Here is a 16,668-nt window from a genome sequence, read left to right as displayed (position 1 = left end):
AGGAGGAAAAACATACTCTCCATAAAAAGTTAAAATCCAAAGTGAAGCAAACAATCCATTCCAAGGGACAGTCAGCCAACAAAACCAAAGAACCGGCTGCACCAACAGCTTGAGACGTAAGAACACACTGAAAAGGGCCGTTTTATATATTTAAAATTATTAGCGATAAAGTTAGAAATACATGCACTATGGAAGAGCAGTCCATAGAAATACATGTACTATGGAAAAATATAAAAACTTTTAAAACCACCACCTAGAATTTCTACAATGATGAAATACAGTCCATTAGGATTAGAAAGTCAAAGGACTGAACAGACCAACTAGATCAAATTGAGAAAGAAACTGACACTAGAAAGTAGATCTGAGGAAATTACTCAGAATATAACACAGAAAAAATAGAAACAGAATGAGGCACTAAGAGACGGGGTATAAAAGAAGAAGCCTCCCAACATGACCACAACAAGTATCTGCGGAAGAGAAGGAATGAAGAAGTCAGGTGTGAAGGGACAACAAAGAGCTTTCTTAGTCTGAAGAAGGAATGAACGAGTCTTTGAATTAAAAACAGTCTCAAATAGCAAATGTAAGACACTTTAAAACTGCAAAACGACAAAGACAAAGGGGAGATCTTTGAAAAGCAATAAGAGAACTTTAAAAAGAAAAAAAAAAAAAAGTCTACCAAAGAATCATCATTAGAATGTTAGAAGTGAAAGTGAAGTCGCTCAGTCATGTCCGACTCTTCGAGACCCCATGGACTGCAGCCCACCAGGCTCCTCCTCCATGGGATTTTCCAGGCAGGAGTACTGGAGTGGGGTGCCATGTTAGAAGCCAGAAGAAATTGGAATTGCATCTTTAAAACACTAATGGAGGGGTTTCCCTGGAGGCTCAGCGATGAAGAATCTGCCCGCCAGTTAAGGAAGCAGGGGGTTTGATCCCTGATCTGGGAAGATCCCACATGTTGAGGAGCAACTAAGCCCAGAAGCCACGACTACCAAGCCTACGGGCCACAACTCCTGGAGCCTGTGCCCCCCACAAGAGAAGCCACAGCACTGGGAAGCCTGACCATAGCCAGAGAGCAGCCCCTGCTTGCCACATCTAGAGAAAAGCCCACTCAGCGACAAAAGACCCATAGCCAAAAGTAAGAACTAAATAAAATTATATATTAAAAAAAAAAAAACTAATGGACAGTAACTGTAACCCAGCGGAGGTCAAATAAAGATCTACATGAGAGGGAAAGTTCGCTACTCACAGATCCTCAGTGAAAAGAACTATTCAAAGGTTTGTCTGAGGAAAATCACTGAATCCAGAGAAGAATCCGATATGAAAACCAACGGCATTGACTGAGGAAACCCCATCTGTTAAAGAATGCAAACTGCTCCCGAGGGGAGGGCTGACAGTTTCTTCCCTACTTAAGTCCCTACAAGATTTCATTGATTTCTTTCACCAGTGTTTTATAGTTTTCTATGTAGAGGTCTTTTGTTTCTTTAGGTAGATATATTCCTAAGTATTTTATTCTTTTCGTTGCAATGGTGAATGGAATTGTTTCCTTAATTTCTCTTTCTGTTTCCTCATTGTTAGTGTTTGGGAATGCAAGGGATTTCCTGTGTGTTGATTTCATATCCTGCAACTTTACTATATTCATTGATTAGCTCTAGTAATTTTCTGGTGGAATCTTTAGGGTTTTCTATGTAGAAGATCATGTTATTTGCATAACAGAGTTTTACTTCTTTTCCAATCAGGATTCCTTTTATTTCTTTTTCTGCTCTGATTGCTGTGGCCAAAACTTCCAAAACTATGTTGAATTGTAGTGGTGAGAGTGGGCAACCTTGTCTTGTTCCTGACTTTAGGGGAAATGCTTTCAATTTTTCACTGTTGAAGATGATGTCTGCTGTGAGTTTGTCATATATAGCTTTTATTATGTTGAGGTATGTTCCTTCTATTCCTGCTTTCTGGAGGGTTTTTATTATAAATGGATGTTGAATTTTGTCAAAGGCTTTCTCTGTATCTATTGAGATCATCATATGGTTTTTATTTTTCAATTTGTTAATGTGGTATATTACATTGATTGATTTGCGGATATTGAAGAATCCTTGCATTCCTGGGATAAAGCCCATTTGGTCATGATGTATGATCTTTTTAATATGTTGTTAGATTCTGTTTGCTAGAATTTTGTTAAGGATTTTTGCATCTATGTTCATCAGTGATACTGGCCTATAGTTTTCTTTTTTTTGTGGCATCTTTTTCAGGTTTTGGTATTAGGGTGATGGTGGCCTCATAGGATGAGTTTGGAAGTTTACCTTCCTCTGCAATTTTCTGGAAGAGTTTGAGTAGGATAGGTGTTAACTCTTCTCTAAATTTTTGGTAGAATTCAGCTGTGAAACCGTCTGGTCCTGGGATTTAATTTACTGGAAGTGGGTTTTTGTTTGCTGGAAAGACAGCCTTCAGAATGGGAGAAAATAATAGCAAACAAAGCAACTGACAAAGAATTAATCTCAAAAATATACAAGCAACTCTTGCAGCTCAATTCCAGAAAAATAAATGACCCAATCAAAAAATAGGCCAAAGAACTAAGCAGACATTTCTCCAAAGAAGACATACAGATGACTAACAAACACATGAAAAGATGCTCAACATCACTCATTATTAGAGAAATGCAAATCAAAACCACAATGAGGTACCATTTCATGCCAGTCAGAATGGCTGCTCTCCAAAAGTCTACAAGCAATAAATGCTGGAGAGGGTGTGGGGAAAAGGGAACCCTCTTACACTGCTGGTGGGAATGTAAACTAGTACAGCCACTATGGAGAATAGTGAGGAGATTCCTTAAAAAACTGGAAATAGAACTGCCTTATGACCCAGCAATCCCCCTGCTGGGCATACACACTGAGGAAACCAGGATTGAAAGAGACACCTGTACCCCAATGTTCATTGCAGCACTGTTTATAATAGCCAGGACATGGAAGCAACCTTGATGTCCATCAGCAGATGAATGGATAAGAAAGCTGTGGTACATATACACAATGGAGTATTACTCAGCCATTAAAAATACATTTGAATCAGTTCTAAATGAGGTGGATGAAACTGGAGCCTATTATACAGAGTGAAGTAAGCCAGGAAAAAAAAAAAAAAAACACCAATACAGTATACTAACACATATATATGGAATTTAGAAAGATGGTAACGATAACCCTGTATGCAAGACAGCAAAAGAGACACAGATGTATAAAACAGTCTTTTGGACTCTGTGGGAGAGGGTGAGGGTAGGATGGTTTGGGAGAATGGCACTGAAACATGTAAATTATCACATGTGAAATGGATCGCCAGTCCAGGTTTGATGCATGATACAGGATGCTCGGGGCTGGTACACTGGGATGACCCAGAGGGATGGGGTGGGGAGGGAGGTGGGAAGGGGGGTTCAGGATGGGGAACACATGTACACCCGTGGCGGATTCATGTCAATGTATCACAAAACCAATACAATATTGTAAAGTAATTAGCCTCCAAAAAAGTAAATAAATAAAGTAAAAAAAAAAAATGTCACGGAATTGTATGATCTGTATAATCATTAACTTGACAGAACAAATGTAGTACTTGTTTCTCCCCAAATTCAACAGAAATGTTATAAATTTATTAGCTAAATATGTTACTCATTTCATTCACTCAAAATGCGTGTGTGTGTGTGTGTGTGTGTGTGTGTGTGTGTGTGTGTGTGTGGAAAGGGAAGGGGAGGTTGGACAAGGGCCAAGGGAACACAAGAGCCTACTATGTGCTATGCACATAGTTTAGGAGAAGATAATCAATGAATAAAACAAAGTTCCTCCCTCCGTGGAGTTTATACTCCAACAGGAGAGGCAGACAGCCAACTCCACACACATGCACGAAGGTTGCTAAGTGACAAAGAGAAGAACAACGCAAAGACGGAGATGCAGAGAGTCCGAGGCGGACGTTGAGACAGGACTTGGTATCAATAACGTCATGGCAGAAAGAGCCCACAAAGTCAAAGTGTAACTAAGATAATTTTAAAAGGAGGAGACTCACAAAGATGAGGAGGGTGAGCGGACAGGCAGGCAGGCAGGCCCATCCTGGGACAGAGGGCAGAGGGAGAGGGCGGTGGAAACTGGAGTCACAGACTAGGGCCCTGGGCCCATCGAGAGGGGAGTCCAGCCACAGGGAGACCACAGCCATGCAGGAGGGAGCGGGGTGACCCCAACCTACCCCTCCTCCCACCCTTCCCCCATCTCCTGACAAGATCTCTGTCAGCTGGAGCCAATCAGGGCCAAGGGCAAAGAAGCCCTAAGAATGCTTCTAAAGTTGATAGTGATCAAGGGCCCAGGGCATCAAGCAAGGTTCTGCTGGAACAAGGGGGAGGGGGTCAGGGAAAGTCCTGGAGAAAAGCCTTCCAGGCAGAAGGGCCAGCACACCCAGGCAGCTTTAAGGAAGAGCAAGGCCAGTGAGGCTGCAGAGAGGCAGGCAGGAGAGGAGGACAGAGAGGTGAGACAGGACAGGAAGACTCTGTATCATTAGAAGGACTTCATCTTTGACTCTAAGTGAGGAGCCCTGGAAGCAAAGGGGTGTTTTGAGCTAAGAGTATCAACCCACTAATGCTTTAGAAGGATCCTTGGGGCAGGGACTGTAGAGAACACAGGTGAGATTTGAGTCAGGAGGCTGTTTTTAATAGCGCAAGAAGGAGATGAGGATGGTTTAGACTGGTATGGCAACAGTGAAGGGGCGATAAGAATCCTTACTCAAAGTCCAGGACTTTGACTAAAGTAAGTGGGTTGAACAAAAGTGCTTTTCAAGATGTTTTCTTTTCGGTAAGTGAAAACATGATAATGTCTTCAACCAGGGATTTACTATACACATTTAGCAATAAAGCGCATGCATTAAACTTGGCGTGTAAAGTAATATCTTTTTTGGAAAGTTACTTATAAGTATACATCAATAGGTTCAAAAACATTAATACATTTTCACCCATTAATCTCATAGCCAAGAATCCTATGGTAATAAAGTGATGTGATCAAATATAAGTGTACTATACAACATTATTTACAAGGGTCAAAACCTGGCTATTACAACTAAGGGTAAATTTAGAGTTGTCGGGTAGAACAGATTGACTACATGGCCTTCAGGAAGTCTTCCAAAAGTTTTATAAGTTTGAGTTATTTTATTCATTTTTGCAACCAGGTTTTTGGTAAAGATCAAATTGTGGCAATTTCAATACTGCATTCTTTATACCTTGAATGATGTATTGTCCATATCAGATACGTAACTTTGGCATTAATCCAGGTAGAAATTAGGCTTAAGGTCCACTCATGAAAACGATACTGGCTCAGATAATGAAGAATCTGCCTGCAACGTGGGAGACCAGGGTTCAATCCCTGGGTTGGGAAGATCCCCTGGAGAAGGACACAGCTACCCACTCCAGCACTCTTGCCTGGAGCCCATGGACAGAGAAGCCTGATGGGCTAGAGTCCATGGAGGTCACAAAGAGTGTAGATACAACTGAATGACTAACACACACATGAAAACAAAAGTATTACTTTAACAGAGGATCAAAAGACACAGTGTTTGGTCAAAAGTGTTCACAGGGATCATGGGGAGAAGAACTGTAAATTAAGCTAAAAAAATCAGTTTGTGATCAGGTTAAGAACATCCTTCAGTCGCTCAGTCATGTCCGACTCTTTGCAACCCCATGAATCACAGCACGCCAGGCCTCCCTGTCCATCACCAACTCCCGGAGTTCACTCAGACTCACATCCATCGATTCCGTGATGCCATCCAGCCATCTCATCTTCTGTCATCCCCTTCTCCTCCTGCCCCCAATCCCTCCCAGCATCAGAGTCATTTCCAATGAGTCAGCTCTTCGCATGAGGTGGCCAAAGTACTGGAGCTTCAGCTTTAGCATCATTCCTTCCAAAGAAATCCCAGGGCTGATCTCCTTCAGAATGGACTGGTTGGATCTCCTTGCAGTCCAAGGGACTCTCAAGAGTCTTCTCCACCACAGTTCAAAAGCATCAATTCTTTGGCGCTCAGCCTTCTTCACAGTCCAACTCTCACATCCATACATGACCACAGGAAAAACCATAGCCTTGACTAGACGGACCTTAGTCGGCAAAGTAATGTCTCTGCTTTTGAATATACTATCTAGGTTGGTCATAACTTTTCTTCCAAGGAGTAAGCGTCCTTAAACGCCAAGATAAAAAGTTTGCATTTTATTCTGCAGTTTCAAGGACACTTAAAAGATTTTCTCAGGCAAAAAAAAAAAAAAAACAAAAAAAAAAACCACCACATTTATAATCATTTTTAAACTGTAACTTTCTAAAATTAACCTGGCAGCAATAATGCAGTATTTCATAGCATTTGAGTTGCAAGAGTTCCTGAAAGCCTTCTGACTCAACCCCCTTTAAGCATGGAAGGCAGGGAGAGTAAAGGCCAGGCGCTGCGGTGATCTGGACGCAGGCGGCACAGAGCGGAATGTGTACCCTTCTTAGAAGATGCAGTAAGAAAGAGGGTGTGGAGTCTTAAAGTTCACATTCATACAGTTTTGTACCAAAACATAAACCAACTAACAATCCCAACCACAAGATCTGGATTCCGTCCACAAACATTTTAGTTTTTCCTCTTGAGATGTCACTGGAAAACTACGTAGGCAGTTTGGAGTAGGATGTGTATCTATCAGCTTCCGTGAATAAACCACATGGGCCAGGTTATTCTGTACAACCCATTGTCATTAAGAGCAGACTCGGTCACCTTCAAACTCTAACTCCATTCATGAAATTATCTCTACTCTATTCCTGAGGGTGTGTTCTATTTACCTATGCCAGTCTTTCAGAAAACAATGTCTATAACTGTTCATGTATAAACCCACTGACTTTTACTGCGGATACATGAAATAGCACTGTCAAATCACAAATATTTTTCAAAGTTTCCCAGACGTCACTGTGCAAAGTGAATGCACTCTTGGTACTGAATACCATGTGTGTCTCTAAGAGCACAACCGATGGATGCCATCATTATGAGTGACAGGTCATGCAGGTGACCTGAACCAAGACATCTGTCTCAAGGTTCAAAAGAAGACGAAAAAAAAAAATTGGTTGCAGTTCTGATATAATTTCTTACTTTGGTCCAGATGAAAAAAAATAATCTTTACCTTTCACCTCACTCTGTACAGTTTCTGTATCTTTTAAATGTTGTTAGTATCTCAGCTGAGTTTTGATGATTCTTGGTGAGGATGGTATTTTGAAAGCCCATTGATAGTCATAGTTGCATAAGTCTGTGACCATACTAAAAAGCCACTGATACACTCCACATAGGTGAATTCTAGGCTTATGTGAATTAAATATAATGAAGCTGTTATTTAAAATCCCATTGAGCATAAACAGCACTGAGTAACAAAATATTCCAGCTGGCAGTTAATAGTCAAAGTGACTGCTATCCTTTCCAAGCTGTCATCACTCATATAAATAAGTGTTTGTTGAACTGAAGCAAAGTGATGCCTGAGGTACATCTGCACAGATACAGAACTTTTATGCTCAGTTTATTGTGATATCAACATACCTTCACCTTTCCCGGGCACATACAAACTAGATCATGATTAAAATTGATATAGTCAGACATCTCATAGACAACTAAGTTGATTAAATTTTAGTGGAGTTATTCACAAACATATCAGAGCTAAAGTCTAAAGCAATTGTTAAAAGTCTCAAGTCTAAGGCGCACGATAACTGTTTAATTTACAAAGTAATCAATTTTTTCTCAAAACCTAATTTGCATATTGGATTTTATATTGGGATTTTTGTATTTTGCACTGGGTTGTATTTTGATTTCCAGAGTACTTATAATTAACTCTTGGTAATTCATAACTAAAGAATAAAGGTATAAAAATTTACTTTTGAAAAGGAGATTAATAATTAGACAAGTTCATGTATACGTTCACAGAATGGCAAAGACCAAGACCTGGGAACTGCCAACCCCTTCATTTTATAGACAGGGAAACTAAACCTCTGAGAAATTAACTGTCCTGCATAAAAGTAACAAGTGGTAAGTAGCAGAACAAGGATTCAAATCTAAGACAATTTGACTCCAAAACCCAAGTCTTCTGGGATTCATAAACAGACCTCTCACTCCATAGCCAAAATGAATTAAAAACCCAGAAGGTTAACTTTGTTTTTCAAATACAGTTCTGAATTCAAAACCAAAAATTATCTGTAATGTATAACCAAAGGATGAACATCTATGATGATGGGTGTCTTAAAGAGTGGGGTTTTATTTTTTTTTACCTTGAGCCATGTCACACTCCTTGATCATCTTGAGAAAGTTGGAAATGTCTCTATCTAGTCTCTGTTGGCATATCTGTGCTTTCTGGAAAAGAAAACAAAAGGAAAGTTAAATACAGGATTTTTACCTTGCTTTAATGTTGCCATTGAAACTTTTTATCTCACAGGTTGATATACTGTAATCATTGAGACAAGTTCCTAACAGAGAGAAAAGGGTGAGAGAAAATCACCTTAGAAACTGACTATAACCATGTACAAATTAATACAAAAAATTTCTAAATTTTAAATACATTCAACATGCCAAGATACTAAACAACTGTATCAATTACTTCTACTGACTCATTACACAATATATATCTGACAGATTTCTGATTTATTCACACCTAGTAGGCTTGTTAAATTCATCAAGAAATTACAAAATGCACTCATTAAGTATATCTTTTAGAAATTGTTTTTGTTTGAAAAAATCCAGATGATACTAACATTTGGAAACCACAACCAGATTTTCGTTCAGCAAATCTAAGTGAGCACAGCCCCCACATAATCAGACCAGTAGGACATTTTTTCAGTCAGTGAAAGCTTATAAAAATAAGGTAAAGCAGTCTTCCGTGTAATCTGAAAATTCTACATATTTAGATCCCTAAAAGCAAAACATAGAGTTTCATGATGTAAAGTGCATCCCATCTTAGTATAGATTTGTAAGTCCAAAACTGAAAAATCAGATAAATCTAACAATGTAGTTCTGAAATAAGTTTTTTTTTAGTTTCCCTTTAAAGGAAACTAAGAAGCAAGAATAAGAAGCAAGAAAATCATCATTGTAAAGTTGGTTGGTTATGGCAATAAGAAAATATTCTGAGAACCTTGACCTTATCAAGATTATCACACTATTGTAGGTTGAGTAATACATTAAGCGCATGAATTCTTCTCTGGAGGCTCATTTTTGAAAGAATCCGTCTGCCAAGCAGAAGACCAGGGTTTGATCCCTGGATTGAGAAGATTCCCTGGAGGAGGAAATGGCAATCCATTCCAGTATTCTTCCCTAGAGAATCCCATGGACAGAGGAGCCTGGCGGGCTACAGTCCAAGGGGCAGCAAAGAGTCGGACATGACTGAGCACGCACGCGTGAATCTTCTCTACTTTGTACTCCTAACATCAACTGGCTCATCACCCAACATTTTTACTCCCCCTAAATCAGACCTACGTGCCAAGGTGATACAGGTATGCATGCTTCCCACCTGATAAATCTTTCAGTGGTTCAACTCAGCTCAACCACAGCGGAATTAATCACGGTATCACATCCGTGACAGGCAATGTTCCCTTTAAAATGTACATTACTCCATTTTGAGAGCTCCAACAACATAAAAGGGCAGTTCATTTTGGGGGGAGGAAGGGGGATAGGAAGAATACCTACACTGCGCCAATACCTCTCTGTGCCACCACAGATATGCTGGCTAATTCTTTCAGCTAATCTTTAAATACACACTTAAGGCAAGAAAAAAGTCGATCAGGAGCCACTGGAAACATCCACTGTAAAACCAAATGTATCACTCATAATTTATTAATAGAAAATTGTCATTTCACTCTATACATATTTAATACCCCTGCCCATGAGCACGTCAATACTTCTGTTTTCTGTCTCTTTTTTTTCTATGGTGAAAAGTTAGCTGGGTGCACAAAAGCAAACACTAGCTTCACTTGCAGACTGTGAATCTATAATCGTAGTTCCTGCGGTTACAACTGAAGACGAGAAACACTCTCCTGCATCATCCTCAAATACCTGAACTATATTCATCGTCCTTCAGCATCTCTCACAGCAAAAATCTTACCCTGATCCACAATTTACTTAAGAGTTACATAGTACGTCAGCTAGAAAAGATTCCATCTACACATGCGGTTTCATAGTTGTATACAAACAGGTATCTGCTAATCTTAACAATTAATGTCATTTAATTGCAGCAGCAGTAATTATAAACACAATTTTTAAAAATCCACATTCTTCAATTTGTTATCAGTTCCTCTTAGTGGCTATTGGTTACAGTACAAAAACCTAAAAATCTAATAGTGTGTGCACGCTCAGTCTCTCGGTCATATCCGACTCTTTGCCACCCCCATAGAATGTAGCCCACGTCTGTCTGTGGAATTCTCCAGGCAGGAATACTGGAGTGGATTGCCATCTCCTTCTCCAGGGGATCTTCCCGACCCAGGGATCAAGCCCGGGTCTCCTGCACTGCAGGCAGATGCTTTACCCTTGGAGCCACCAGGGATTTAGGAAGGTTAATGTTCATACATTCTTCGCAGAGCCCAGCGTGGTGTCTCACTGACTTCCATGCCACGCACCCGATGTCAGGCACTCTTCTTAGGTTTCCATTTTTATTGAGCCTACATCAATGAGCTCTCATGCGAGCAGTGTTCTAATAGCTGAAGTGTGACAGTATTTTATACCCAGGATACCTGGGCACAGAGCCCAAGAACAGGAGCACACCAACAGACCTCGGCCACAGAGGGTGGCAGACGCCCGGGTGGGCAGCTGGGCCCCACTCGGGACACAGGTCTCCTGCTGCTGCTCCTTCCCATCCAGAGTTCTGCTGTTGGGTTTAAGTTGATATTAAACGACTTTGTCCACCCTGACACAAGACACAGTTCAAAAATGTGTATCAGCAGAATAGGTATCTACAGAGGAGTGGCTAGGATAGTAGAGAGGTCATTAATTCCAGCCTATTTGCCACATACAGACAATCTCATAGCTGGTTAATTGAGAGCTGAAGCATAAGCAGATAAAAACTACTATATATAAAATAAAAACTAAGGTCCTACTGTACAGCACAGGCAACTGTATTCTGTAATATCCTGTGATAAACCATAATGGAAAACAGTAAGAAAAAGTATGTATGTATAACTGAATCATTGATGTACACCAGAAACGCAACACTGTATATCAATTACACTTCAATTTTCAAAAGAAGGACCAAAGCAGACTGCCTTCTACTCATCAATAAAAAAAATACTACTGATACACACAACACTGTGGGTGAAAGATGACAGCCACCAAAGAGACATATGGTGTGATTCCATGCAGCCGGAATCCTAGAATGGGCAGAGCTGACAAAGACTGTGATGACAGAGTAGCTCAGCGGCTGCCTGAGATGGAGCAGAGAGCACTGTCTGGAAGAGGAATGGAGATCTTTTTTCGGTGATAAAAACATTCCACACCTGGATAGGAGTGACGGCCGCACAGGGTATTTGTCAAAACATATCAAACTGAAGACACTACAATGCCCTCATTTTATTACATAAAAACTGTACCTTAATAACATTAAACTTTAAAAATAATGGATTGTAGAACCCAGATAACTTTCTTCTGCAGACAACAGCCAGCATCCTGAGCCCTGGAGCCCCATACTCATCTCCAAACTTTCCAAACTCCAGTCAAATCCACTTCAAGGATAACCCAGTACTCCATATATATGTGTGTGTGTGTGTGTGTATATATATATATATATATATATATATATATATATATATATATGCTTGATTTCTTGTATGGGTACCACTCTATCAGCTTTGAGTTGATGTACACTCATCTTCCTGCATTCACTTTAATTAGGAATCATTTACTCTTTGGTCAAGAAAGTCTGATATCACTTTCTCATATGTTTAAAATTTAGCATCTGTTCATTACTTCTTTTAACACAGGTATAGTTCAGAGCCTGTAAGAATCAAGAGATCCTCAATGAATAAAACCCCTGCTTTCCTAGTACCACCCCAAATGTAAGAGCCCATCCTGGTTTGATCCAAAAGAACTTTCTATGATGATGACACTCTATATCTGCATTGTCCAAGGTGACAGCCACATGTGACTATTGAGCACTTGCTCAGTTCAGTCACTCAGTCATGTCTGACTCTTTGTGACCCCATGGACTGCAGCAAGACAGGCCTCCCTGCCCATCACCAACTCCCAGAGATTGCTCAAGCTCATGTCGATCAAGTCGGTGATGCCATCCAACCATCTCATCCTGTTGTCCCCTTCTCCTCCCGCCTTCAATCATTTCCAGCATCAGGGTCTCTTCAAATAAGTCAGTTCTTCACATCAGCTGGTCAAAGTATTGGAGTTTCAGCTTCAGCATCAGTCCTTCCAATGAATATTCAGGACTGATTTCTTTTAGGATGGACTGGTTGGATCTCCTGGCAGTCCAAGGGACTCTCCAGAGTCTTCTCCAACACCACAGTTCAAAAGCATCAGTTCTTCGGTGCTCAGCTTTCTTTATAGTCCAACTCTCACATCCATACATGACTACTGGAAAAACCACAGCCTTGACTAGATGGACCTTAGTCGGTAAAGTAATGTCTCTGCTTTTGAATATGCTGTCTAGGTTGGTCATAGCTTTTCTTCCAAGGAGCAAGTGTCCTTTAATTTCATGGCTGCAGCCACCATCTGTAGTGATTTTGGAGCACAAAAAAAATGAAGTCTCTCACTGTTTCCATTGTTTCTCCTTCTATTTGCCATGAACTGATGGGACCAGATGCCATGATCTCAGTTTTTTGAATGCTGAGTTTTAAGCCAACTTTTTCACTCTCCTCTTTTACTTTCATCAAGAGGCTCTTTAGCTCTTCTTCGCTTTCTGCCATAAGGGTGCTGTCATTTGCATATCTGAAGTTACTGATATTTCTCCTGGCCATCTTGACTCCAGCCTGTGCTTTATCCAGCCTGGCATTTCACATGATGTACTCTGCATATCAGTTAAATAAGTAGGGTGACAATATACAGCCTTGACGCACTCCTTTCCCAATTTGGAACCAGTCTGTTTTTCCATGTCCAGTTCTAACTGTAACCTCATGACCTGCATACAGATTTCTCAGGAGACAGGTAAGGTGGTCTAGTATTCGCATCTCTTTAAGAATTTTCCACAGTTTATTATGATCCACACAGTTAAAGGCTTTGGCATAGTCAATAAAGCACAGGTAGATGTTTTTCTGGAACTCTCTTGCTTTTTCCATGATCCAGCAGATGTTGGCAATTTGATTACTGGATGTTCTGCCTTTTCTAAAACCAGCTTGAACATCTGGAAGTTCATGGTTCACATACTGCTGAAGCCTGGTCTGGAGAATTTTGAGCATTACTTTTCTAGTGTGTGAGATGAGTGCAACTGTGCAGTAGTTTGAGCATTCTTTGGCATTGCCTTTCTTAGGGATTGGAATGAAAACTGACGTTTTCCAGTCCTTTGGCCACTGCTGAGTTTTCCAAATTTGCTGGCATATTGAGTGCAGCACTTTCACAGCATCATCTTTTAAGATTTGAAATAGTTCAGCTGAAATTCCATCACCTCCACTAGCTTTGTTTATAGTGATGTTTCCTAAGGCCCACTTAACTTTGTATTCCAGGATATCTGGTTCTAGGTGAGTGTTCACAACATTGTGGTTATCTGGGTCATGAAGATCTTTTTTGTACAGTTCTTCTGTGTATTCTTGCCACCTCTTCTTAATATCTTCTGCTTCTGTTAGGTCCATACCATTTCTGTCCTTTATTTTGCCCATCTCTGCATGAAATGTTCCCTTGGTATCTCTAATTTTCTTGAAGAGATATCTAGTCTTTCCCATTCTATTGTTTTCCTCTATTTCTTTGCATTGATCGCTGAAGAAGGCTTTCTTATCTCTTCTTGCTCTTCTTTGGAACTCTGCATTCAAATGGGTGTATCTTTCCTTTTCTCCTTTGCCTTTCACTTCTCTTCTTTTCTCAGCTATTTGTAAGGCCTCCTAGGACAACCATTTTGCCTTTTTGCATATCTTTTTCTTGGGGATGGTATTGATCCCTGCCTCCTGTACAATGTCACAAACCTCCACCCATTGTTCTTCAGGTACTCTATCAGATCTTATCCCTTGAATCTATTTCTTACTTCTACTGTATAATCATAAGGGATTTGATTTAGGTCATACCTGAATGGTCTAGTGGTTTTCCCTGCTGCTGCTGCTGCTAAGTTACTTCAGTCATGTCCGACTCTGTGCGACCCCACAGATGGCAGCCCACCAGGCTCCTCCGTCCCTAGGATTCTCCAGGCAAGAACACTGGAGTGGGTTGCCATTGCCTTCTTTGTGGTTTTCCCTACTTTCTTCAATTTCAGTCTGAATGTGGCAATATGGAGTTCATGATCTGAGCCACAGTCAGCTCCTGGTCTTATTTTTGCTGACTGTGTAGAGCTTCTCCACCTTTGGCTACAAAGAATATAATCAATCTGATTTCAGTGTTGAACATCTGTTGATGTCCATGTGTAGAGTCTTCTCTTGTGTTGTTGGAAGAGGGTGTTTGCTATGACTAGTGCGTTCTCTTAGCAAAACGCTATTAGCCTCTGCCCTGCTTCATTCTGTACTCCAAGGCCAAATTTGCCTATTACTCCAAGTGTTTCTTGACTTCCTACTTTTGCTTTCCAGTCCCCTAAAATGAAAAGAACATCTTTTTTGGGTGTTAGTTCTAAAAGGTCTTGTAGGTCTTCATAGAACTGTTCAACTTCAGCTTCTGTAGCATTACTGGCTGGAGCACAGACTTGGATTACTGTGACACTTTTGCCTTGGAAATGAAGAGAGATCATCCTGTGGTTTTTGAGATTGCATCCAAGTACCACATTTAGCTTGCAAGATGGTGGAGAGAAGGACGTGTGCTCATCTTCTCTTGAGAGAACTCCAAAATTAAAACTCACTGCTGAACAACCACTGACAGAAGAATGTTCGATCACAGCAAAAAAAAGATACCCAAGTCCAAGGGCAAAGGAGAAGCACCAGCAAGACAGTAGGAGGAGCAAAATCGCATTTAGAAAAAAACCTTATACCTGCCAGAGATGCTCGGAGGGCTCAAACAAAGCCTTGTGAGCACCAGGAGACTCCACAAGACTGAGCCAGACCTGCCTTTGAGTGTTCGAGTGTCTCCTGCGGAGGTACAGGTCAGCAATGGTTTGCCACAGGGGCAGGGGCTCTGGGTGCAGCAGACCTCGGTACTACATAAGCCCTCTTGGAGGAGGTCGTCATTAACCCCCTCCACAGAGCCACCAGAACTTACACAGGACTGGGGAAACAGACTCTTAAAGGGCACAAACAAAACCTGTGTGCACTAGGTCCCAGGAGAAAGGCACAGGGACTCCACAAGAGACTGACCCAGACTTGCCCGTGCGTGTCCAGGAGTCTCCAGCAGAGGTGTGGGTTGGCAGTGGCCTGCTGCAGGGTTCAGGGCACTGGGTGTGGCAGTGTGTGCTTGGGACCTTTTGAAGGAGGTCACCATTATCTTCATTACCTCCACCACAGTTTGGCCTCAGGTCAAACAACAGGGAGGGAACATAGCCCCGCCCAACAACAGAAAATTGGATTAAAGATTTATGCAGCATGGCCCATCAGAACAAGACCCAGTTTCCCCCTCAGTCAGTCCCATCAGGAAGTTTCCATAAGCCTCTTATCCTTCTCCATTAGAGGGCAGACAGAATGAAAACCACAACCACAGAAAACTAATCAAACTGATCACATGGACCACAGCCTTGTTTAACTCAGTGAAACTATGAGCCATGCTGTGTAGGGCCACCCAAGACGGACAGGTCATGGTGGAGAGTTCTGACAAAACGTGGTCCACTGGAGAAGGGAAGGGCAAACCACTTCAGTATTCTTGCCTTGAGAACCCCATGAACAGTATGAAAAGGCAAAAAGACGGGACACTCAAAGATGAACTCCCCAGTTTGGTAGGTGCCCAATATGCTACTGGAAAACAGCGGAGAAATAACTCCAGACAGAATGAAGAGACAGAGCCAAAGCAAAAACACCACCCAGTTGTGGATGTGATTGGTGATGGAAGTCAAGTCTGATGCTGTAAAGAATACTGCATAGGAACCTGGAATGTTAGGTCCATGAATCAAGGTAAATTGGAAGTGGTCAAAACAGGAGGTAAGAGTGAACATCAACATTTTAAGAATCAGTGAACTAAAATGGATTGGAATGGGTGAATTTGACTCAGATGACCATTATTATCTACTACTGTGGACAGGAATCCCTTAGAAGAAATGGAGAAGCCATCATGGTCAACAAGAGAGTCCGAAATGCTGCACACTTGAAATGTGGCTAATTAAAATAAGGAACTAGGACTTCCCCGGTAGCTCAGTGTAAAGAATCCACCCGCCAATGCAGGAGACACAGGCTAGACTGCAGGTCACAGAAGACCCCACATGTTAAGGAGCAACTAAGCCCGTGTGCCACGACTGTTCAGCTTGGGCTTTAAAGCAACGACTGAAGCCCATGCACCCTAGAGCCTGTGCTCCGCAATGAGAGAAGTCACCACAATGAGAAGCTGGCCCTCTGCAACTAGACAGTAGCCCCCGCTTGCTACAACTAGAGCAATGAAGACCCAGCACAGCTACAAAAATTAAAA

General features: G+C 41.3%; 1 protein-coding gene across 2 annotated transcripts in view; it reads right to left on the bottom strand.

The window, feature by feature from the left end:
- OSBPL1A (oxysterol binding protein like 1A) overlaps nt 1-16,668 on the bottom strand; it is a 221,838-nt gene that overhangs the window by 132,394 nt on the left and 72,776 nt on the right. For both annotated transcript variants that reach the window (XM_004020467.5, XM_012103464.4), the window contains exon 15: nt 8,277-8,358. In XM_004020467.5, coding sequence (XP_004020516.1) covers nt 8,277-8,358 — 82 coding nt within the window. The remainder of the gene's footprint in view (nt 1-8,276; nt 8,359-16,668) is intronic.

This window comes from Ovis aries, chromosome 23 (genome assembly GCF_016772045.2).
Source record: "Ovis aries strain OAR_USU_Benz2616 breed Rambouillet chromosome 23, ARS-UI_Ramb_v3.0, whole genome shotgun sequence".
NCBI classification, from domain to species: Eukaryota; Metazoa; Chordata; class Mammalia; order Artiodactyla; family Bovidae; genus Ovis; species Ovis aries.
This window is presented reverse-complemented; position numbering and strand designations above follow the sequence as displayed.